Consider the following 25,023-nt stretch of genomic DNA (forward strand, 5'->3'; position numbering starts at 1 on the left):
TCGAGATCCTGGCTCTTTTCCCTCGTCGAATGGGCGTGCTGGAAACGCCCATCCACCCTTGCTACATAGATCTGCACCCCTGTGCCGTCTCAGGGGTGGAGTCGACCAATGACACGGTGGTAACGTTCGTCTGACAACGTGGCCTTTGGAGCCGCCCCCGCATTTCCCGTGGCTAACTAGCACTACCCCACTATAGTCGCGTCAGCCACTCGGCCAGCAAGTCCCCGGGCCGTCTAGTCGCCCGTTGGAATTCCCCACCTATCCTCCTGTCACCTTCCTCTGACCCCTCTTCATCGATGCTACCACCCTCCAATTTCAGGCCAACGTACCAGCCACATTGAAGAAGTGGTGTACATCGTGCAATAGCCTGACTAAAGCCGCATTCAGCGATGGTTATAAACTTATCCCTCTTTCTGCGTGCGATGATCGAACAATTTCATTTATGTGTATAAAAATTACGTTAATTACTTACGTGATCTAATCAAACTATAAAATTCAATATCATGTTGTAACGATCCTCTGTTAGGGGAAAGCTGTGCACTTACAAATTCAAAAATCGTAAGTCTCCTACAACAACCCTCCGAATTTTAAAAAATATATCTTTTATCCTGTACCGCTTTGAGGGCTGATGCAGCCACGAAATAATTAAGAAATCTGGAAAATTATTATTCCACGCACAGAGTCTTTTGTTACACACAGATGCTACAGAAAAAGTAAGACAAATATCATTGCAACTAATAGTAAATATTAATTCATAATTTGTTTCGCGTAATTATTAGTAATTACATATACAAATTATTTTCCTTTAAATTGGGAAAAATACCGCTTCTCATGATTGATGGATTTTCGTTCCTTATTAATATACAAAAGCAAGAGTATACGTATAAAAGAAGAAAAACATGAAATAAAACAATCATCACCAAATAAAAGCAAATAGTAGAAAATTCGCGCCATGTCAATTTTAACGCTTCCAAATCGTCCATCAACTGCAAAATCCCAGTAAACAAACACCTACATCGCGAGACGATCAAATCTTTCGCTATCCCCGTGTCGACGTCATAGCTACGCCGACTCGCGGCCGTTTAGGAACTTCTGTACGTGTGTTAGGGATCGCCCACACCCTGGCCAGCCATCCTCTCCTAGAAGCACGTCGAGCGTGTTGAAGAACGACCCGTGATTCCAGCTAGTATGGCTACGGTCAGGGGAGATAGGCAACTCCGACAGCCAATCGGGCAGCAGCCCCTATATACGTGCGTATAACGAACGTACAGACGCACCGTGCACACACATCGATACGAGCAGCTCGTACACACGAACGCGAACCGCGGTACCCGCCCTTCCCAACGAGATGAGTAGCTACGCCGAGGCTCGAAGCCACCTCGTCACGGAGAACGCTTCGAGACTTCGCGCGACTCCCTCGGCGTCGTGTCGGAACGACCACCGGTCCAGTCGTCCGTCTGGGGATGCTCGACTTTGATCAGTCGCGAAGGATGGGCACAGGTCAGTTCGATAAAGCGTGCCTCTCTTGCTTTTCTCGCCAGTGATACGTTGGAGTGGTTCGCCAACCCCCGATCAGGGCACGCGGTACTTAGAAGACAGTGACACACGTGCCGCTTCGTCTTTTTCTTCTTTTTTTTAATTATTCTTCGTTTTTATTTATGCGCAACATCGGTAAGATGAGACGTTGGTTCCTGTTTTTTCTATTTTTGTTTTTAAATTTTCCCCTTTCAAATTTCTCTTTCATTGAGTGGTGTCGGAGTTTCGATGATCTGGTGACTTGACAGGTTTAGTTTGAACTTTGGTATGTCAACGTTTGACCGTTTTTGGTGCGCGTTAAAATAGCTTGCCTCGTCGGTTTGGTTTACTTTAGCTTCGGAGGATCTCTTTTTGTTTTGATTTTGGTTTTGGACGATTCGAAGAGTCGAAGTTTTCGTTTTAAATGTGTGCGATTATTGGTTGTTCAATTGGTGGCCTTGCAATGGTTTTTGGTCCAGGTGATTGACTTCTGGGACCGATGGTTTGGGATTTGTAATTGAATGGAGATTAGAAAGTTTATTCTGGATAGAGGAGCGGTTATCTTCGGTTCGTATTGAATGGAACTATGCTATTTGGTATTTTGAATTGTGCTTTTTGTATAATTGTGGTTTAATTGACTTTTCGTAGAAGTGAGATAATGAAACAATGGTTTTTGAAAGCAAGATTGGGTCGCTATGTATTTAATCGGAATGATTTAATTTATATTTTATTAAAAATTGTTTCAAATATGTTTCGAAAATCTATTAATTTCAGTTTTCGAGAGTTTTATATAAAAAATGTATATTTATAATTCTCCCAAATTATTTGTCTTTCAAATAAAACAAGATACATGAAATCTAGTTTAGATTGTACGTTTCTTTGCAAAGTATAATTTTTTTTTAATGTAATACGAAATGAAATAAAGAATATTGTACCTTGTTATTAAAATGAAGTGTCTATTCTCCTCATTATTCGTTTCAAAATTGTATTCAATGAAAAGAGTTGGTAACTAAAGAAACATTGCCAAAGTTTTGTCCACGACTATTTAATTTCGCTAAATCCAGAATAGATGGCTTTAAAATTCAAGGAATACTACTTGATACTACTTGATATAAAATAATGATAAAACAAATATTTCTAGGAAAATTTATTTTTCCCTTTCTTTTTAATCGTTCGATACAAATTTCCCAAAATTTTCCAATTATATAACTAACTTTGTTTAAATTACAACTTGATTTCATAGCAAAAACGAAAGTCTAAATATTAAATTCTAATGTTCAAATACTTTTACCTTCATCCTTTGATGTCATTTAAAAAGCTGCACATAATTTTAAATTTTCTTTTTCTCTCGACGTAATGTACATTGTGTTAAATATAAATTTATTATTAATAATTTACTATTTTCACAATGTAACATAGCAACTGTAAACGTTGAACAGAGTTGAATGCATAGCGATCTTTTAAATCCTTCCACATTTTCGAAGAAGATACTTCAAATTCAAATATAATAGGATTGCATAAATTTGTAACTATTATCCTCAGATATACTTAATCCCCCTTGCTATTGAAATCGTTTATAGTTAATCGACGCGTAGGACACATAAGACAACGATGTCTAGATATAAACGTAAACGTCGAAGGAGGTAATCTGTTGGGGTTGAAGCAGCTCGACTGATCGGGTTAGGTTGGTAGGTATTTGGTGTGAGAAGAAGGTGGTTGGTTCCCCAGGCCAGAAACGGAAGCTTTGGTTGGCTTAGGCATGGCTGTGTTTTTCTTGCCGCGGATCATTAGGACGATTAGGGTTCCTCCAAAAAGGGGGAGAACAGATTAACGCTCCGGCTCTTCTTGCGGTCCGCTTTGCTTTCTTAAACGGAGTCCTCTTTCCGCCAGCTTTTCACTTCGTTTTTAGGTTCTCCGGTTTATACGAGTGGCTCGGTTGTATCTCTCACGTCGGATTAATCGCATGGTCAACCATTTGTTCGAGAGATAAATTAAGAAATTTTATTTAACGCGTTTGAAAGAGTTTTCCACTTTACTTGAAGATAAAAATGTAATTCTTTTATTTTATCTGTGTTTGTTTAGTTGTTTATAGCGTTCATCGATGCAAGGTATATCTCAGAAATTGGTAGTTTTTAACGAAACTGAAATTGTATAAAACAGTAAAAATATATATAAATATTCGTATTTTTATCATTACAAAGCTGTTAAGAATGGTATAGTTTGTAAAATGTACGTAGTATACATGAAACAAATGTTTTAGAGAAACTTGTTCGAATACATGATGGAATAAGAATTAAGTAGAAATATCTGTATACAGTCAGACACGTTGGACGCAACTTTCTTTTAGCTACAAACGTAATCAATGAATTTGTTTTATCATTTCAATTTCTCGTTATCGTTGAGAGAGATGTCAAGTAATTGAATTATGGAAAATGTAATTTTTTATAGTTTTCGCTGTATAAAATTTTGAAATTACCCTGGTTCATAAATAGAACACAATGCACAAATCTTCAAAAGAAGATATTTTTTATATTTTTAATAATTGTACTTTAATTACAATTATATCTTCATTATCGACTCTTTAATTCCTAAAAACACTATAAACATATATATTCAATTTACATAATACATATTAATGCATTAAGTATTTTGTGAAAAATTTTTTAAATAATTGCATACTCAATAAATACTGGATATTCGTATCATACAAAGATCAAATATTCTTAGGAATAAAAAACAATTGAACGTTTAATTAATTAATTACAATTGATCGTAATTTCAACAAAGTTTAAAAACAAAAAGAATATTAAACAAGGCTTTATTTCTGAAAAACATTTTGCTTTCAAAAACAGACAAATACATAGCGAAAAGAAACAAAGCTATCATTAACAATTGTTAGATTTTCCGTTTTTCCATTAAGTCAATTTCTGTTGTAGGGGACAGATTACTTGATATACCGTGTCTGGTATGCGGTGACCGTAGCTCTGGAAAACACTACGGCATCTACAGTTGCGACGGTAATTATCAAGCTCTTCTGTACTTAAATTTTTCATTAAAAAAACACTTCGACAAACGTTCGTTTATCTTTTATAAGAGACAACAGATTCGTTGATTACAATCCGCTTTTATTTAACAATTCATTCTCTTGACAGCTAACCGAAACAACACGTATTCACGATAATTTTCTCACCAGCTTAATGCTTTAGATTAGATTCGCTCAAAATGTTTAGAGAGAGAAGATTGTTTAATTATCAATTAAATAAATCATAAAGGTTAAATCTACGTAATGATCGTAACTTATCCGACGGTATAGGGTGTTCTATCAACTCTATTCCAATAAATGTTGTACAGCTGAAAAAAATATATTTGTAATTTGGTGATAGCGGTTTCGCAGATGAAGGAGTAGGGGAAATCTGGAGATTAGTTTCGATTTTTAATAAATTTACTTTATTAATCTTACACATCAATCAAAATTGGAATTCAGGGTTCTCTTGCACAATTAAACTAATATTATTAATTCGATTTTACGAATCACAAATTATAAGTCACTAATATCATTTATAACAGAAACAAGTTTGATAATGAAACAACGGAAATTTTACAAATTAAAGCTCATCTAATTTTGTAATCTAAACGTAAAGGTATAAAATTATAAAATATACTCCTATAATCTATAACTTGTAATATATCGTTACCAATATTATTACTCTTTAAACTTTTGTGCAAATGTCTACCATCTCGTTACGTATCTTTTCAAGCCTGCAACTTTCATCTATCATACTAAATAGACAGAATTGATAAGACACCTTGTATAAAATTGATTTTTATTTAGCGTACTTCTCGCTAAATTATTTTAAGATACAATCGATCGATTTTTAACAGAACGTTCGAATTTTTCTGTGCTGTCCAGGTTGTTCAGGATTTTTCAAGAGGAGCATTCACAGCAATCGAAGGTACATCTGCAAGGTTCAGGGTGCCATGAAAGGGCGCTGCCCCATCGACAAGACCCACAGGAACCAATGTCGTGCCTGCAGACTCGCCAAGTGTTTCGAAGCTAACATGAACAGAGACGGTAAGTGATGAAACTTTTTTGGAAATGTTTACATAGCATCGTGAGATCAGATACGTCTCCTATAGAAAAAGTATCGTAGGTGTGATTCCGCGCGAGGAAAGAATACCACGATATCATAGGACATCGGGAGCGGTCTAATGGCGTGCTTGCTTGTCAAGAGGAAGGCCTCGAAGAGCTCCCAGCAGAGCAGGCTGTGACTGACTCTGTTTTCCCCGCGGACTCTACACCGTTGTTAATTATAGTAGAGACGAAAGAAATAGGCTTCAATCTTCTAACTACAAGAGTTGAGCTTTTTATAAGATCGATCGGAAATTTTAACAACCATTTCTCGATAAATGCGATATTTGATAATATTGATGGTATATATAAGTTCTCGTATTTTCTGGGGTGAACATATTTACTGGTATGAAAGAAACGATAGTAGAATTTTAATCAACTTGTTTTCCCTTGGAATCTATTGTTCTTAATTAATTTTAAAGAATCAGATTACAGTAAAATTAAATTAGAAAATCAGATTCGTTTGTAGATGATAGATTGATTCTTTTTTATCGAGTTGATTTGTTTAACAATTTTTTCCTTCCTGAGAACTGACTATAGTATAATTCTTGAAACGTTGGACAGTCTTCTCACTAACAAAAGAATATCACTGTACGTTCGTTAATATTATCGATACTTGACCATGGGAACTTATTTATACTCCTAGTAGTTGTTTTATTTTTCGAGAAGGAGAGTTTTATCTTCCTCTTTGAAGGATTAATATACCTGGGTTGTTAGATAAAAATAAAAATCTAAAGTGATCCGAGCGATAAAGTAAAATAATAGATATTCTATTATATTTGACGAGATAGTTTTTTCGGAAGTATTAAAATAATCTTTAATAATATATTTTTTTTATATTATTCTTCTAATGGTAATAGTTCTTGTAACGTGTTTTTACTGTTCCTGAAGTTTGTTACGGCTTTAACAATGTTGTAAATATTAATTAAAATGTAAAGAATCTAGTTAACAGAAAGATGTAATATTGAAAAATTTTTTAAACCGAAAGTAAAAATAAATAAAAGTTATGTAATAAAAAATGTAAAAGATAATGATACCTACAAAATTAATTGATTTTCAAATAAATGGACTTGAGATATATACATACTCAGTTTATTGGAATTTATTACAATTTAACTAATATTCAATGGGATACAGCGATAGCAAAGAAGTAGCGCTGATTCTGGATAGTCTATTTCTTCTGTCTGTACTATAGTAACAAAAATAGCTTGTTTGCAACATTTTTTTATGTAGTTGCTTTTCTTAAATCTTATACGACAGTTCACGACAAAATGATTGCACGTTTCACAATTTTTATAAACAAATTTAATCTTAGATAAAATCAATATGAAAAAATGTACATATAAATAGATATTAATTGGACAATTATCGTTTGTTTCTAGTAGATAATGACTTATTTAACTTATTTTCAATTATATTTTTGAAAAAAATTTAACTTACTTTTAAAATTCAATACAATTATTTATACTACTTCAATAGATAAATCTAATCTTTTAATATTGTAGAGATGTGCTATCATTTTGTGGTGGATTTCAGTAGAAAATGAAGTAGAAGTTGTAACAATTGAATGTCTCTTTGATTTCTTCCAAAGTGTAGTTTTGAGCAAAACGATTATTATTTTGCTAGACTTTCTTGAACCTTTCGTCTGAATTAGCTGGATTTAGATATTAGTAGTCTTGTTGCGATTCTCTTGTGGTTTCACGGGACAAAGATTTTCGAACCGCGAATGCCCCGCAAAGACAGTGACTTCAGTGGCTATTGGTCAGACAAACCCTCCTAAGCAAACGTAGTCGTGGATCTAGTAAAACAGTAATCATGGTTAAATACTCTATTTGTCGTTGGTTTTACAACTAATTCATCAAAGGATTTATTTGATCCATGACGTATGTCGTTACATTAACGAAGAATTGAATTTTGTTAAGCACGTAAACTATAAATTAAATTCTTCAGGTATATTCAAGTTGCTATGAGTATCAATATACTGAATATTTTTAAAAAACATTTTTAAGAAATAGATCTGTAAATAGACCAAAAGAATATTTTTAAGTTTTACTTAAACATAAAGCTAAAAATACATATATATATATATATATATATATATATACTATACATTAATTCTTTAATTATTCACACAATTAAGCAAAGAGTATAAACTGAATTTCTTAAATGTTCAAGTTGCCATAAATATTATATTCATTCTACTAAACATTTTTAACTTAAAAACATCCTGAAAAAGTGAAGCTGTTTTGTAAAAGAATATCGTAATTCCTCATTCAAGGTTGATTAATTCACGGAAATTCGAAACTCGTTCCACTGCTATAATCAATATGTTGAAAACAACTTTTATATGAGGTGAAACGAAACTGCATACGACTTTTTTCCCGACAATCTCTGAACGACTGAATTTTTCATCCAACAGTATTAAGTTTCATGGAAATTGCGTTATCACACAGCATGCTGCGTGTCTCTATTAATCGACGACACGAGAGACTTCAATAGAACTGGCTCGAATGTGGAGACTCAATAACGATTTTGCACCGTCATACCACGTTTCGCTTTTCCATGATCTCTCACTTGATCGTTACTTCCAGCCCTCGATATTTCGCCGCAAAATTCACAGATACCAGCGTGTATACTTCTCGACGAACGTTGCTGACCATTTCCATTTAATTAATTAATCGATCGAAAACGTGTAATCTTCTTTCAATGTAGCATTACATTATGTCCTCGATGAAAGGTCGGACAGTAATTAACATTCGTTTGCTGTAAATTTTATCACTCTCCTTGTATAACACGTAAACGTTATGTTATTTGCTTCTATCCGTCTGTTTTACAATGTTTCACCGCGGAATACATTTTTTATTGTAGAAAAGGAATTAATAATAATAGTTTTAACGATGTACAAGGATCCAATATTTCAAATCTCTTTTGTTAGCCTCAAGCATTCGAGCATGTATTGATTTGAAGGTATACATATATTCTGCGTGCCACGGCAAATCGGATTTGATATCGATAAGTACACGACTTTGTGTAATCCTCGTTTGATATTTCAACTGAATACCATGTCATGGTTATATGCGTAATTAATAGGTTCTTGTTAAAACCCGCGATTTACACGGTATATGGAATTTCTGTAAAATATTAATTCCGTGTTATTGTTCCTAAACGAATGCAAAATTTTATTCTTAAATTCTAGAACCGTTTAAAATTTAAATTTATTTTTCGCTACTTTCTCTGAAGAGCTATTCTATATTTCACATAAGTTTTTGATAGTTTAACTTTTGAAATAATTCCGACACTTTAAATCACAGCAATATGTAGCTCTTTATTTCGAGTTGCAGAATTGCTTCCAAGAAATTTGCTTTTAAATACGACTGAAATAAAATTAATTTAAATTCTCATGAGCGACACGTTTCCTCGGGAGAATGAAAATCTTTTTTTAAACTTTTAAATTAACTTTGAGAAAGTTTAATTAAATGTCGATATAAACGAAAACATGAATACATAAATACGTATATAATAAGCTGACTTTGCTGTATATATATTTAATTCACTCTCTGTAACCACCTTTACCGTTTATCATACATCAAGTTCATATTAATTGCTCTTCTACCTTAGAAATATCAGATGACATTGATATCCTGCTTACACTCGAAGTGAACTCTATCGAGTTCTGTTAAACACTGTCTGACATCTGCTAATTGTTATCGTGTTGCAATCGATTCTGGACAAGGAAGTATAATACTAGGAAAATTTTGAAATTAAAAAAAAGGGTCTTATATGCCAAATACAACTGTTGAATTAAATACTAAACATGAATTTGTTACTGAAGAAGACACGGTTAAACGAAGCTTACCTTAATAACGAGCCACAATATCATGATCAAAACTTGGAAAAACATTTCTCCAAGTGTAACATTCATTTACAGCAGCGATATGACCAGAAATAACATCGCAATGAAATTAAGTATTTGTACTTTAAATTTTTCGTTAAACACCGAAATTTTCGATGAGTTGCGAAAAAATGTTCGATATACATATAGCCGTAAAAGGGAACCGTTGTACTGCGAGAAAATGGGCAAAGAAGAATGTTATAAAATACTCAGGTAACTCACGCGATCTTGAAACAAAAAAAAAGAGGAAAAAACCAAAAACGTTCGAGAAAAGTAGAAAAATCAAAGGAGAACGAGCAAAGGAGGTTTCGAGCGAGGAAGCCCGATCAAGAAGCAGTAACGTGAGAGGGAAACGGCACAGACAGAACCAGGTAAATATAAGAAGAAGCAGAAATACAAAGAAAGACGAACGAAAATAAGAAAAGAAAGACGAAAGGAAGAAGAGCGAGGAAGGCAGAGCATATTCAAAGGAAGGCAAAGAGCGGGAGGAAAAGCAGCGGATGAGAGATAGAGGTACATATCGAAAGAGAAAGGCAGCCAGGGGCGGACCAGACCGCTCGATGGGGATGAGGGTGGCCAGGGTGTCGGGGGGTGTTTAATGCAGGACGGGTGCTCTGGTTCCCAGCGGTTGCGGAGGCTCCAGACGCGAGTAAGAGAGGAGATTCAATTAGTGGCAGAGCTTCCTAACGTTAAGGAGGCTCCACACGAAGTGAGGTGAGCCTCTAGTTCTTGCGTTTCTCTCCTACCTCTTGTTTTTCTCTGTCTCTCGTTTACTCTCTCTCTCTCTCCCTCTCTTTCTCTCTCGACGATCATCATGCGCGAAAAACGCACGAGTATGTGCTTGTTACGAGACTCCTTCCTCTGCTTGCTCTCACAATTAGTTTCACGGAAATTAACAGCAATTCATGGAGATTATCAACGGTGAGAAGACTTTTGTGTTCACGAAGGAGATGATTGTTGTTGTGGCAGATAAAGAGAGTGGTGGTATAGGTAATTTAAAAAATGTCGATTGTTGTCAGACCTGTACATATCTTTAATTCAGTATATAACTAATTGGCTAGATATTAGTAATTAGATAGTTAAAGGTATTAACGAAGACAGTTTTCTTTTGAGCGTAGTAGTATATTGAGTTTCACATCTAATGCTATCATAAAGAATAAGGGAAAATTCTTTCTTTGATACGACCAAGATTACCATATAATCAAACAAATATCATTATACACCGATAATGCTATCAATACGAAGAAACTAATCTTCTATCGTCAGAACAGAAAATGATAACGATTCTACTTAATCCAAGAACATCAAATTCTCAATTCTTCTATAGAAAGATTAAAATGGCGCAAAAATGTACAGAATGCAAAGATATAGGAGCTATTCAACACAGTATATTCCTTACAATATCTGATTCTTATTTAAGTTGTATTTCTCCAATTATATTCACAAAAATATAAAATTGTACCTTACCCTGCACCCTACGTCCGACTATCATCTTTCTTGGATTTTACAAATCTCTATTTAGATTCTATTCCTTTACTTGCATTCACAAATGTACACAGTCCGCGTCTTATTTTTCCTCCACACCAACACCTTACCTTATTACCATTTTTACCATTCTTTTTATCATTTTGCAATTTTTACCATTCTTTTTACCATTTTGCCATTTTTACTCTACATCCTACGTTATTCTTGCGCTATTACCATTTTATTGGCGCGCTTTTACGACGGACCGGTAGATCGCATGACGAAACATTGTGAAACGCCCATAAGACGTAGGTGACCACTCGGTAAGTGGTATATATTATGTATGCGGTGCTCGGCGCTTCGCGAAACGCCGCCGCAGGCATGCAATCATCCGCCGCCTGACAACCCGGAGATCTCTAACCCCTCACACCAGCGTATACCAGCACCCTTCGTTCGTTCCACGGAAATTCATCCCTCTCGGTGTCATTTGCTCTGCCCGTCTACCTTGCCGACGAAATGCCCCGCACAGCGCGGACCCGTATATTTTGCGAAATATGGCGTTAAACGATATCAGAAGATTACCAAGCGGCTTACCGCGTGGGATTTGTAACTTGTAAAGGGAAAGAGAGGATCCGTGACGACCCATCGAATCTTCCTTCCGCTTTTCGCATCTCGCGAAAGGAACCTTCGATTTCTTTTCGCTTTTTTCACGTATTTGCAACCAGCGGACAAGTTTTCAAGCTCTGCTTACGAAATTATCGTACGGTATATCGAATCATTTTATTCTTTGCGATCGCTTCTTCTCTTGTTTTCGGTGCTTTTGATCGATATTTGTTTAAGTCAAAGGAAAATTTACTTTTCTTTACATCTATATGCTTTAATAGTGGTACTTACTCCTAAATGGTATTGTATCTTTATAATAATAGTTCGTGATGGAGATATAAGGAGATAAAATTTTTAGATCAGGAAGTATAAGAAACACTGTTGCTAAAAATGAATATGCCGATACTACTGAAGATATATACATATATTATATATTTTGTTGATTGTTTTCATGTCTTAATGCTGTGTTCGAGACTTGTTCCATTGTCCTGATGTTTGGAAAGTTGTTTGCATAAAATTTGCTTCAGTGTCTTGATGTTTAGACTTCACACCCAGCATTTCTAATAGAAAAGAAAATATCGTGACCGTTCCCATGGGGGAACGTAGTTATAGTTAGAAATTAATTGAAAGAACTCGAGAAATTCGATAAAAGTTATATTACTCTTCATATTCTCGTCTCTCAATCTTCAAATAGTAAAGTCAAGATCTTCATTTTCAAATCTTATCACACATTCCTCGTGGATCCATTTTAATCCAAACAATGCTACGAAGCTTTCCAATTAACAACAAGGTATGAGAGGTTAAGTCTTGACTTGTTAGAACGAAATAAATGAACCGGTTAGTCCTCTCTGGCCTTACGGTCAACATCATTCCCAGTGTACACATACAAATCGAGGCTAGGCCGTTGGATTCCGCAAACTTTGCCTCGTTTCATGCCCAATCGATCGCGGCTCGCAACTTCCAAGTTTAAATCTCTTTGTTTCCGTTCATAATTCGAAGCCACCCTTTCTCTGGAGGTAGCAAGCACTCTGAACCGGAATTAAACCGGCGCGTCCCGTGTTTGCTCCTTTCGTCGGTGGAAAATCGGGATTATTTCCGATACTTCGTTTCCAGGATAACTTTCCAACGTTCACGGTTTCCGCGTCTACGAAGAAGGAAATAATTAGAATGACTTTAATCTCCGTGATGTTACGATTCGATTTCGCTTCGCTTCGCTTTTAATGCAGGATGCTACATACACACGGAATGCATATAACGTGCTAAAACGTACAAAGTATCCAAGTATTTATTACATTACTTAGTAGATAAGACAAATTTTTATTTAGATTCTATTTCTTTGGTTATTGCCCACAAAAATATAAAATCGCATAAAACATCCGCAGTCTATCTGTTACGTTCCTTTGTGTACATTCGGTTAAATTAAATTAAGTTCTCTTAAATTAAATCCGTTCGTACATAAATATTTTATTGCATTAGTTTGCTGCTAAAATATTGAGATAGGGGAAAATTACACGATACTGACTTGACGACAGTGGCTGACTAAATCAACGCGAACCTATCGGAACGAAACGCAAGGGTTCAGAGATACCGGGGATCGCAAGGTGTATATGATTGAACGATCGTAAAACCATCGACGGACCTTCGTTCGAAAGAAAACCAAAGCATCTTTCGAAGAGCCAGAGAAACAGAAAAGGCAACTGGAGCCAAAGGAGCGAGCCTACGGCGTTACTAGGGTTTTGCTGGCCGATCGGTCGACCGCGTGTTGGCGTCGACCACGGTCGGCGACGAAGAAAGGCGGACGCGGGGGTGAAAACCATAGATCAGGGGTGAGAACGATGGATGGGGGTTGCGTGGGAGTGGACGGCTGGTAACGCAACGAAGCGAGGCGTGCCGTACACGCGGCCGGCAGCATCAATCCATCCACATAAACGGTAAACTGTAAAGCGGGTCTCTCTGAAGAGAGAGATGCGAGATCAGGGTGAGCCGCGAGGGGCTGAGCGTGCGAAGCGGGCTGACAAGGTTGAAAAGAGGAAGACAGGAAGCGGACGCTCTCCCTCTTGCGGTAGGACACGCGATGTGTGTGGACGGAACGGGTCGTTGCGTTAAGCCGGGCTTTGATCGTCACCTGTCATAGTAACGCTCAGAGGGACCCCGCAACGGATACGGTTCACGTAACTGCGAGAATTACGTCCGCGAGCTTATGCATCTCGCGAACGAGGAAACACGCCGTTCCCGTCCCGCGAATGGATCATGTTCGTTTCCCGGCCGCTTTGGTGGCACGTTCGGCACGTTTTCACGGATGCATAATTTTGTAGGATTCTTGCGAGAAAAAAGGTTCATTTTGAAGATTATGGCTCCTGATTGTGCTTAATTGCCGAGGCTTGAATTTTATTTGTAGCTTTAAAGCGTTTATCGTTAAAATGGAATGTTAAAGGTACAGTGAATGTACAGTGAATGTACAGTTGAAGAATTAATATTTGCACATGTACACGCTATTATAAATGTACGATTTTATAAGATCCTCGTGAAAAGAAAGTTTTATTATAAATGCTATTGCTGGACAAATCTTGTATCCTTTTTATAAAGCGTTTGAGAAGTGAAATGATCTTTTTCAATATATTTTTCACGTAATTGATTCGATTTATGTGTAAATGGAGTTCGGTGTAAGAGGAATTCGTTAATTTTAATTTATGTTTCTCATAAGTAAGCAAAATTCTGGTTATGGATGGTGTAATTATCAACGGACACATATCTTGTGTCTGAATTTATACGACAAGGAATCTTCGTGTACAAGGTCCCTTACACAGCTTCCTATTGGACGCATAATCCTGTTGGACACTCCATTAATCGTTGGTCATCTCATTTACACATATGTGAAATGTCATGCGCTAACCCTCCTCTGTTAATCTGCATAACATACATACATACATATTCGCCTCGTGAATCGGGCAACCATTTCCCAAAGAGACAACAGATCATGTCCTGTTAATAGCATATATACATCAAAGAATATAGACAATTTTTAGTTAATTTCCGTGTTGAAATTTATGATTCAGATAATCATACACTGAACAGTTTACAATTCAATCCGATAATTCGATTTCAAAACCTGGTGTTGAATAATCGATTCGAAGGATTATAATACCGATTTATGAGATTATAAGCGTTTGTAACCTTACCGTTTGAATAGACTATATTATGTTTCAACGAAGATAGTAGTACAAGTCAATAATACAGACGTAGAATATGGTAGAATCATTGACCATAGCTACTTAGGGATACTACCTTATATTTTTACAGACACAAGAGTAATAACTTATGCCTGTAATATGTGTAAAACAATTTAGCATAACTATTAGGATAACTTATATTTACACTTTAATTAATTCAGTAATCAGACAATGCTACCAACAATAATGTAACTACTGTACATAAACTCCACAAATTTTCCTTGGACGTTTTCGACTTTAATCTTGCATAAACACAAGATTCTGACCAATTAGTCATTTCGTTGATAATCTAAGTTAATTGCCGTGTTCTATACGAGACTAGTAAGTGTCCTAATACATATGAACTTTAATATACGTACATTTGAAGTCTAAATTTAAAGTCTACCAGAAATATTTCATATACACAAAGCTTATGCGTGCTATTTCAATACACCCCTACATCCTTCAAATACACAGAAACCTTCCGATCTTCTACAAACATACCCTCGTGTTAGAACATTCATAGCATTTTCCAGAAGACAGAAAACAAGTTCATAGAGGGTCGGCTCCCTTTCCGGGCATCCGTTTGACGCAACACACCTATACGTTCGTGCTCTCCATGCATGTACACTGGGAGCGTCCATATGAATCTCTCTGGAGTGATAACACGTGTACGGACGCGTCGTACACGCGAGTCCGACACACGAATCGTGAATCGGCCCCTCCAATCGGCTGAACTCGACGGCACGGAAACGTTGATGGCGATACTGATGGTGGTGAAGGCGAAGCTTGGTGGTGGTAGTCGATGTATCAACCCCACTCACTCGAGGATTAGCCTTCGAGATCGCTGACTGCTGAAATGTTCACAGATCGGTTTACCGTTTAGCAGGATAGAGAGTGTGAGCCCTCGTGATCCATGGCCCGTGTGAGCACCAAACCCACGCACAAGCAGACACACATACACACACATACATATACACCATATAGAGAAACATATACAGCTCGTAGCCTTCGAATTTCGTTCTTCCGCATACGTGGATCACGCGCGCTCGTTCTCCGATCGTTTCTATCACTTGTACACTTGTGCTCCTTTATCCGCTTGCTTTTTTCACCGTTCGCTCTTCCGTTTCTCTACTTTATCTTCTTTTTCTTGCTTTCGTTTTTCCTTCCTTGTTATTCTAGTTTCGTTAGTTAACTCGTTAAGTACTCTTTTAGATTCTTCCTTGCCGAAGGACAGAGGAGCTTAAGTTGATTGATTTCTTTAGGGCTTCTTTTATGTCCAAGTTTTGTTCCATTTTATTTGATTCTGGAATAGTTGATTTAGTTGGTTTTATTGAATTTCTATGCTAGTATACGTTATTTGCGATGGTTAGCTAGTTTCTGGTACAGACAGATATCTATTGTTCGTTCTTCGATTTGATTCAATTTGGAAAAAGTAAGGCAATAATACGTAACATTTATATCTTTCGTACATACAACAAACAGTAAAATACGTTATTGTCGTGTTAATTAATAAGTAATTTAGATTCAGTCCGATGATTCTGTAACAAAGTAATAAATGTTGCTTCTAACTACTAATTCATCATTCGTACACTTTGGTAAAATGTTTATACCGTTACTACAAATTGACCAAAGTGTTCGAGCGCTTACGAACGACACTATACGTGGACATCGTTCTCTATTTTACTTCTAACGATGAATGACAAAACGCAAAGGCTTGGACGCCTAACTTGGCCACGTCGTGCGTACATAGGCCGAACGCCACTCAACTGTGGGAACTCGCATTGTGGACCGCACGTGGTATGCGAGTATTACGCTGGCTCGTGGCTTCTGTGTGCACTGGATGTAGCATCGCGAACGTGCAATAGAGACAGAAACAGAGAGGAAGAGAAAGGAAAGAGAGAGAATGGGTGGATGAAAAGGGAGCAGGGCGCGGTCCATTCCAGCGCATGCGATCCTAATCCCCGCGTCCATTCGACGTCCGGATCGCGAGCACGCACGTACTCGAAAATCGTCCCCTTAAGCCCTCTAGGCCGGACGAAAAATTGTCCCGGCGAATTAAGAGGAACGTGCGCTCGTCCGCTCGTCGGATCTGTCGAGACACGGCCATCGGGGGTGAAATTGGGGGTCTGTTCTTCAACGACGATCAACGATGTTTATCCACACACGGATTTTCTCGCCTGATACCACTACTCGTGGATTTTTAACTTGTTCTCTGGCACATTTTTCGAGCGAGGAATATTTTTGAATGGGTGTGTAAATTAATTCAGAAGCTTTCTTAGAAGAATTGGGATGTTACTTATGGATTATTTAATGTACTTTTAATCATGAAAATAGACTTCGTTATTTAAGTAATTACTAGTGTGACATTTACATTTTTGAAATTTTCTATTTGATAATTTAAAGGTATTGATCTACGTACTTCGTATTATTATATTTTACATTAAAGATTGGATTCGTGCAACTTGTTTATGGTAAAATAATGTGTTACTGTATCCAAACACATAGCCCTTTACATTTTGAAGAAAATTTAAACTCATATCGATATAAATTTCAAATTAATGTATTTATTTAAAAAAATTATTTTGTTTGTAAGAATTCTCCAATAAACAGATTAATATACTAAGAACAAATAAAAATGTGGCCTCTATCAAAGAACGAAAAAAATATCCGCTCTATAATTTTGCGCATGCGAAGTAAAGTCGTCAACGCTAAGAAAAATGATATAGGGTCGTTATTCGTTAATTTATTAATTCATATATGATCATTGATGATATATGACGCATGACAATATTTTAATCTTTCTAAAAATATGTGTAAAGTCTCTATATGTATTTATACTATATGCTACGATATTTTACTTTTACGATTCATAATTTTAATAAACTCAATTGAAATTCGTTAATAAATAAAGTAAGATTAAAATTCCTTAAAATATATAAAATGTATAAAGTACATTTATATAGTTCATATATTTATAATTTCAGTCGCATTGAAACTTTTTGTATTATATATTGCTAAATATTCTTACATCCTGCATAGTAGAAGAAATTAACTAACTTAGGTTTTCTAATAGTAAGTAATATTGAAAGATTTCTTTAAGATACATCCAATTGATTCGCAAGTTATTGACCCCGAGGATTCTATATATCTGTGTGCGCATTTAATTGAATGTTACTGTAAAATAATCAGAAATTTATTAAAAAATAATAATCTACGTACTTCTAGTATTCAATTGTAGATTACAAAACAAAATATCGCAGCTCATCACGTAATATTGCTAATGTTTAAAGACTTTGTACTGTTATCGATAATTTAAAAACCAACACGATATACCGAAACGCAGCACGACTAAAAAAAGAAGGAAGAATGCTTTTAAAAATGAATTTTATATTCTAATATCTCAACTGCGTGTGGCATACGAAGAACTTTGCTTACAAAGCAAACAAGCTCGCGGCTCTCGCTGGTTTTTTCGCTCGACTGAAAATTCTCCGGTGAAAAAACAATTATTACTCTCGGAAAATAATAATATTTGTACCTGTTCCGATGCACGGCCAATTTAGTTGATAAAGCAAATAGACCCGAAGCGGATTTCACCTCGCCTTACTTTCTAACTGATTGCATGCACCCCGTATTTGTGCTTACAATGCTTACAAAGCATTCCGCTTCTAATGAACGTTCTGTGATTCTTAGTTATCTGCAAATTAAGCAAGCCATGGACTACATAGAGAAAACAACTACATATTACTATAAACTAAATAAAATCAAATTGTCCATATTTTCATAAATAAAACTAAAAAGATCGAACCTAAGTAAGAATTTGTTTCATCACTTAAATGGTATAACAGTACATAAGTACTTTGGCTATTTTTATATATTTTTGTATATTTTGGATATTTTAGGTTTCTCATAGACATATTAACATCCGCGATCTCTTAATCAGGTATGTTGAGATTGTGTGAACTACGTCCTTAAACATACACATAATTATACATATTTTCAATTTCGCGATACATTGCGAACGTTCCTTAAAAATCCGAAAGTTTCTTAATAATCCTCAAAATAATTCTCAAGAGCGATAGTTTCATTAACGTTAGAAATAGTTCTTTCATAAGAAACCACACAAGACCAAATTTTCTAATACGTATCTAAAATATTCACAGTAAGAAACCGAGCTTGGAGAGCGTTAATTGCTCCGAAAACAAAAAGCACGAACTTTGACCTCCTTCTGTGTTCGTTCCTTCCAGGATGTATGCACGCGATCCCATCATCAGGCGGATCAGAGAAAGAGATATGTACTTACGCCGCCAATGGTACAAAGAGAGGCCGGATAAAGCGTGGATATTGCGACGCCAGTGCGAACGTGGGAATCCACGGCTGCGATCCGCTCAGCCTCATTAATGATGATGTGCTTGCCACCCAGTTGCAGTTCCATTCTCTCTCTCTCTCTCTCTCTTCCTCTCTCTTCCTGTACGCATACATCCACACTTTCTACATATTTCAACGTGTGTAACGGCTATGTCTACCAGAGTCTATCCAGTCTTGCACCTGTCTCTTTCTCTATCCTTTCTCGCGATGCCTTGACAAGGAGACCCCGTGGAAGCTGACGCCCCGGCCAGCCATCGCATTCACCCTCCCATTTCTATCTTCTTCTCCCTCACACTTGGTAGATTCAACCCTCCTACAGGCTGCTCGACCTACCTACCCACCATCGTTGCTCCCCAACCAGCCAAGCCACGGAAATACAGCTCGTACATCTCGAACAGTACCACTCCCCCTGAACTCAATTCCGCGCAACCTGCGCGGACTTTTTCGCTCCCACCGTTAAGTTCTTAGGCGATATTAATAGGAAACCGCCCGGAGATCGAGCGAGGGGCCATCCTATCGCGAGATGATTTGTGATTCTCTCTATCGTAGTTGAAGGTATGTTTGGTTTCTTTTTCATCTTTCGTTGTCTGAAGCTGATGATATTCTTACTCATCTTCTTTATTGACTCGTAAATGAGGTAAAAGATCGTGGCAGGATTCGTTGGTATTGTGTAATGTTATTGTAATATTCGCATAATTCCTGCGGAAGGCATTAACGAGAATCATTGATGTTAATTCCGATTTAAATCGACATTAATTGGCAATAGAGAAATCTGTGTTGATTGTATTGATGTAATATTTAATATGAAAGTTTTAATCTGGATTTCAAGCAACCTACGCGGACTTTTTCTATTTGAAGTTTGGTTTGGTTTCTTTTTCGTCTTTGGTTATTGAGGAGGGATAAGGGAATGGTTCGATCACAAGTAAGACGCGACTTTTATCGGTGCGTAAATGAGGTGAAAAATCGTGACAGGATTGTGTACACAGGAGTTTTATTCGAACGATCTTTTAAAGACGGATGGATGTGGAAGTTGGTTTTGTCGATGTTCAGAGTTTGTTAGGGGTGCTATTAGTCTTTTCTGGGTAGATTTGGGGAGAATTCCTTTTAAGGTTGTGTTCTTTTTGTTATTATATAGAATATGTTAATACATTTATTCAACGTTATTAAGAAACTCAAAACATGGAATTATTTATGTAATAATATTACTATTATGCCATTATATCTGAAAACATTTTTTTAATACATTAGATGATGACCACAAATAATTTATCACCAACTCTCCATCATTTCTTCCTTTCATTTCAATATCCTTTTATTAAAATGTCTAAGAAGTAATTTTTATTCGAAATTTCTTCGAACTTTCATGAAATATTTAAAAACATTGTAAATAAAGTAGTTCATCTTATTTGATGATAATATTTCAAACGATGTGAATAATTCTATAAGCCGTATTGAAGATTGACCCTTTTAAAGTGTAATTTATCGTATTTAAAGAAATTTAGAATCCCGTATTCAATCCTTCGCGAGCCTTTTTGCTCCCCCTATTAAGCACTTGAGTGGCATCAATAGAGCCATTCAAGATGATGCTCCGGCATTAAGAGATCACTCATGGTTATATCGAGAATGTATTTCGTAAATCAATCATATTGATGTGCTTCAGAGAAACCGGAAAGAACATATTTGAAAATCAATTAACAGCATATACGACTAATAAACAAAATTATGAAAATTATGAAAAAAGAAAAAGAATAAATTTGTACGTACATAAATAAATTTACCTTTTTGTGAATTTAACTTCTTTTTTTCGGACTTTGCTATTGATTAAATATCTTGGAAATTTTCATTATTATTAAAAACACTTAAATTTGGGAGATGCATTAGGAAAGTAGTTTTAGTAATGAAAACTACATATTATACAAAATTCATAGATAATCTTTAGAAAATGAAAATCCAACATAAAAATAACACATATTCTTTATAATTGATGTTTAGCTGTACAACACGAACGAGGTCCGAGGAAGCCAAAACAACCTCAACAACAATCACCGATCGCACCACCTTTACACAATGATCGATTAAGGACTGGTCTTGGTTCCCCTTATGTTCTTTTACACCAGAGGTGTGTATGAAGTTTTTATTAAAATCTGTACTTATATTTGTACACATTAGTAATAGGTAGTAAATATTGTAACTTAATACGCTACGTTATTGTTCTGTTTAAACACAATGTCTGACTCACTAATGGCTTGTACTACTTAAATTGACGAGGCTTATGAAGGAATAATTCAATTTCTCCTTTCGATGTTGAAGAACTATGAACAAATCAGAGTTACAAAAGATACACCATATCGTCTTCTACGTATTTTTAAGCCGATTTTAAAATCGTGCCAGAAATATCATACAGGCTATCAAAGATATGTTATTATTCATCCTATACTTTATACATATCATTAATTATTCTATATTTCATTGATAAAAGTATTTTCATCGTTTAAAATATAATTGTGAAAAAAAATCATCTATGATTTTAATCTAAATATCACTGCAAAACCTTACTCTTAGCAATTAGAGCTTGATAACTCAAATAAAAGGACGCTAAGGATAATGTGTGCAGAAAGTTCAGGTGCGACCAGAGGTTCTCGCCTTATCCACGGCCAGTGGCACTGGTGCAGAAACCACCGGAGGACTCTTCGTCCCCGGCACCACTGGCTCTACCGCATTCTCCTTCGACCACGACCCTCTACTCAGCACCCCCGAGCGTCGCTCTGACACCGCAGCCACCCCTTCTTCAGATACTAATGTCCGCGGAGCAGTGTCAGGTAAGTAATTCAGCTCAATTTGCTCGAGTCTGGTGTTTCCCCTTTGCAAACTTTATAACCGTCAATCCGACAAATCCTGCCGGTTTCACACTCTGGACTGAAACTGAGCAATCGTGGACCCTGACGAGATCCTCGTTCCTTGTTTCGGATTTAGTTTCGTGAAATTAACTTTCCGGTAACATACAGAGAGAAGTTTAGAAAAATGTTTTAAATGTTTATATGATAATTTTGTAGATTACGAATGTAGTGTAGATTCATACTATATGACTGAAAAACTAAACTAAATAGAGATTTTACCTTTCGTGATATTACAATGAGTTACTGAAGATATCTTTTTCGCATACTATATGCATTCTCTACATTTTCAAATTTTATTACAGGGTTTTTGTTTAGAGCTATAGCTCAATATTATTGCAATATTGACACAATTTTGGGGAATTAAAGTATTAATAGAAGGAATTGATAATCTTTTTTGAAAGAATAGAGAAATCTGTGTCGATTTTTAATAATATAATATTAAATATTTGAAATATCTATATTTTTAAATTGCTTAGAAATAGCTTAAACATTATTAATAATAATTTATAACATCATAAAGTTATATTATTCTTTAGACAAAGTATTTTAGTTTTAAAATATTATTCTTAGATAGGTATTATTTGTTTAAATATATTTTCATTTTTATTTATAAGGAACTCGTATGGAATGCACCATTGCAATCGGAAACAGAATATTCTTTGGAACAAACAGAAGCTAGTCATAATTCCACTGGAACATTAATAAATCCCAATCCTACGCGAGAACTATTACAGGTAATTATTCCAAAAATTTTACGATAATTATTCTTATAAAATATACAATTTTCAAAATAAAATTAATGACTAATTGATTTGTATATATGTGAAACAGTTCTGTTTCTAATCCCTTATAATTTTATTAAAGAGTTTGAAATTGCTATAAAAATATATATTAGAATAATATTAGAAAGCAATTTAATATATTTTATTATTTTACATTTCTTAATATTAAAAATGACTGATTAATAAAATAGGTGAAACAAAAATTTCACTCGGAGAACGAAGCTTATTAATATGTTTCAGGAAACAACTGCGCGTTTACTATTTATGGCAGTAAGATGGGTTTGTTGCTTGCCACTATTCCAATCCCTTTCGAAGAACGATCAATTATTGTTACTCGAAGGCTCGTGGACACAACTTTTTCTCCTTCATCTAGCACAGTGGTCAATATCGTGGAATATTACTGGCTTACTGGAGGATGAACAAGTACGAGCAAGATTGCCAGACGAAGCTACAACGAATCAACAATTAATTACTATTCAGGTGATAATTTAACTTATATAAAATTGTATTAATTATTGAATAGAATATGAAATATTTGGTAATTTCGTCATAAGAAAATGAGTAAATAATTAACATTTTCTTTAATATTTTCGACAAATGTGAACGAGAATATTTTTATAATTTTAAGTAATAAAAGATAATAGTGAAAATTAAAAAAAAAAGAAATTATTTACGATTTTATGTATGCCTGTATTTCAGGACACGATATGCCGTTTTAGGCAACTCTCACCAGATATGAGTGAATGGGGATGTATGAAAGCGGTAGCACTGTTTACTCCAGGTAATAAGAAATTTTGGTTTTTAATTTCGGAAAGGTTGATAAATATATTTCAAACAAATTTCGTATTTTGAAGTTATGAAAATATTTTTACTTAAATAATTGAGATCAAGGAAATACTTAAAACTTCAATATTTCTCTTCTCTTTTCTTCAAGCGATATAAAGTAACGAAATATTTTACATTTTGATCTCGATTGCTGTGTGTTCCTAAATTACAAATTAAACAGATATTTAAAATTCTGTTTCGATACCGATATGTTCCTTCACAGAAACGGAGGGTCTCCATGCCAGCGAGTCGATCAAAATGTTACAAGATCAGGCTCAATGCATTCTAGGGGATTACACGAAATCTCGTTATCAACGACAACCAGGTAGAAGCGGGACATTAATGCACGTTGTCGGACGTTTGACGTCCATCTTCCCAAAATTGGTCGAACGTTTGTTTTTTCACGAAACCATAGGCGAAATTCCGATTTCCCGTTTGTTGGTTGATATGTATCAAATGAAAGGACACACAAACTGAGATTTCCCTATAAATGACGATATAATCGTGTTAAAAAAATCCCTGTGGCTTTCCAAAACTCTGTCGATTCTTTAAACCAGATACCGTAGAGATCGGGACAAGTTTTTGAAACCTGTAGCTAAAGACTGCAAAATTATACGAAAGATCCCTGGTTTTGATGAAATGGTTATAATCTATGAACATATTTGATTAAACAATACCAAAGAACTATTCAGTTAGCTTTACGTACTATGATTTTATATAAATTTTGCATTACAGTGCAATACATTGAATATATTACTTATAATATATTGAGTATATTAAATTTTGTTCGATAATGAATTTCGTTTTTATGATCAATAGGATTTGTTGCTTCTAGATAAAAAGACATGAGAGTCATAAACTGTAAAAATCATTTGATGAAGTAGAATTTTGTGTAAGTACTACTTGTAAAACATTTGTAAAGAACGATTTCATTGTGTTTTATGTTCTTATAATATCTTTGAGATAATACTACCGGGTACTACAAAGACACATTCTTCGTAATGCTATACTTCGTTCAATGTAATATATGCACGGCGAAAAAAATGTATATTTATTCTAAATATTATCTTTTTTTTTTCAGTTTCTATTAATTTGACAGAACGTTTTGTATTTCTAATTACAATCGCTCGGCTCGGTAGAAGAAAATTTAATCAAATACATAAAAAATTATTTAACATCAAAATAAATTTAATAATGTTTGCAGGTAGTATAGAACAAGAACTAAAAATACGTAATTATGGGAACATGAAACACTTTCATATGAAATAAACCATATTAAATTTAATGTTATACCAACAATTTCGTAATTCGTTATAAAAAAAAAAATACGATAAGAAAA

General features: G+C 35.3%; 1 protein-coding gene across 3 annotated transcripts; it reads left to right on the forward strand.

The window, feature by feature from the left end:
* The first annotated feature begins 1,350 nt into the window (after positions 1-1,350).
* LOC132909903 (protein dissatisfaction-like) lies at positions 1,351-24,185 on the forward strand. 3 transcript variants are annotated; one of them, XM_060965124.1, is made up of 9 exons: positions 1,351-1,500; positions 4,452-4,532; positions 5,426-5,587; positions 21,173-21,299; positions 21,795-21,999; positions 22,692-22,811; positions 23,100-23,339; positions 23,559-23,640; positions 23,908-24,185. In XM_060965124.1, the coding sequence occupies exons 1-9, from the start codon at positions 1,464-1,466 to the stop codon at positions 24,159-24,161; spliced, it is 1,308 nt and encodes a 435-aa protein (XP_060821107.1). In that variant the 5' UTR covers positions 1,351-1,463; the 3' UTR covers positions 24,162-24,185. The 3 variants fall into 3 exon arrangements, with proteins under 3 accessions (XP_060821107.1, XP_060821108.1, XP_060821109.1); XM_060965125.1 differs by having other exon boundaries at positions 21,804-21,999; XM_060965126.1 differs by lacking the exon at positions 4,452-4,532.
* Positions 24,186-25,023: the final 838 nt, after the last annotated feature.

Source organism: Bombus pascuorum, chromosome 8 (assembly GCF_905332965.1).
Source record: "Bombus pascuorum chromosome 8, iyBomPasc1.1, whole genome shotgun sequence".
NCBI classification, from domain to species: Eukaryota; Metazoa; Arthropoda; class Insecta; order Hymenoptera; family Apidae; genus Bombus; species Bombus pascuorum.

What these genes read in the sequence shown, in the direction of transcription:
- LOC132909903 (XM_060965124.1), top strand. Translation starts at nt 1,464, where the DNA reads ATGCTCGACTTTGATCAGTCGCGAAGGATGGGCACAG. An exon ending in CGGCATCTACAGTTGCGACG is followed by an intron (nt 4,533 to 5,425) that starts GTAATTATCAAG and finishes TGTGCTGTCCAG; the next exon opens with GTTGTTCAGGATTTTTCAAG. An exon ending in AGCTAACATGAACAGAGACG is followed by an intron (nt 5,588 to 21,172) that starts GTAAGTGATGAA and finishes ATTGATGTTTAG; the next exon opens with CTGTACAACACGAACGAGGT.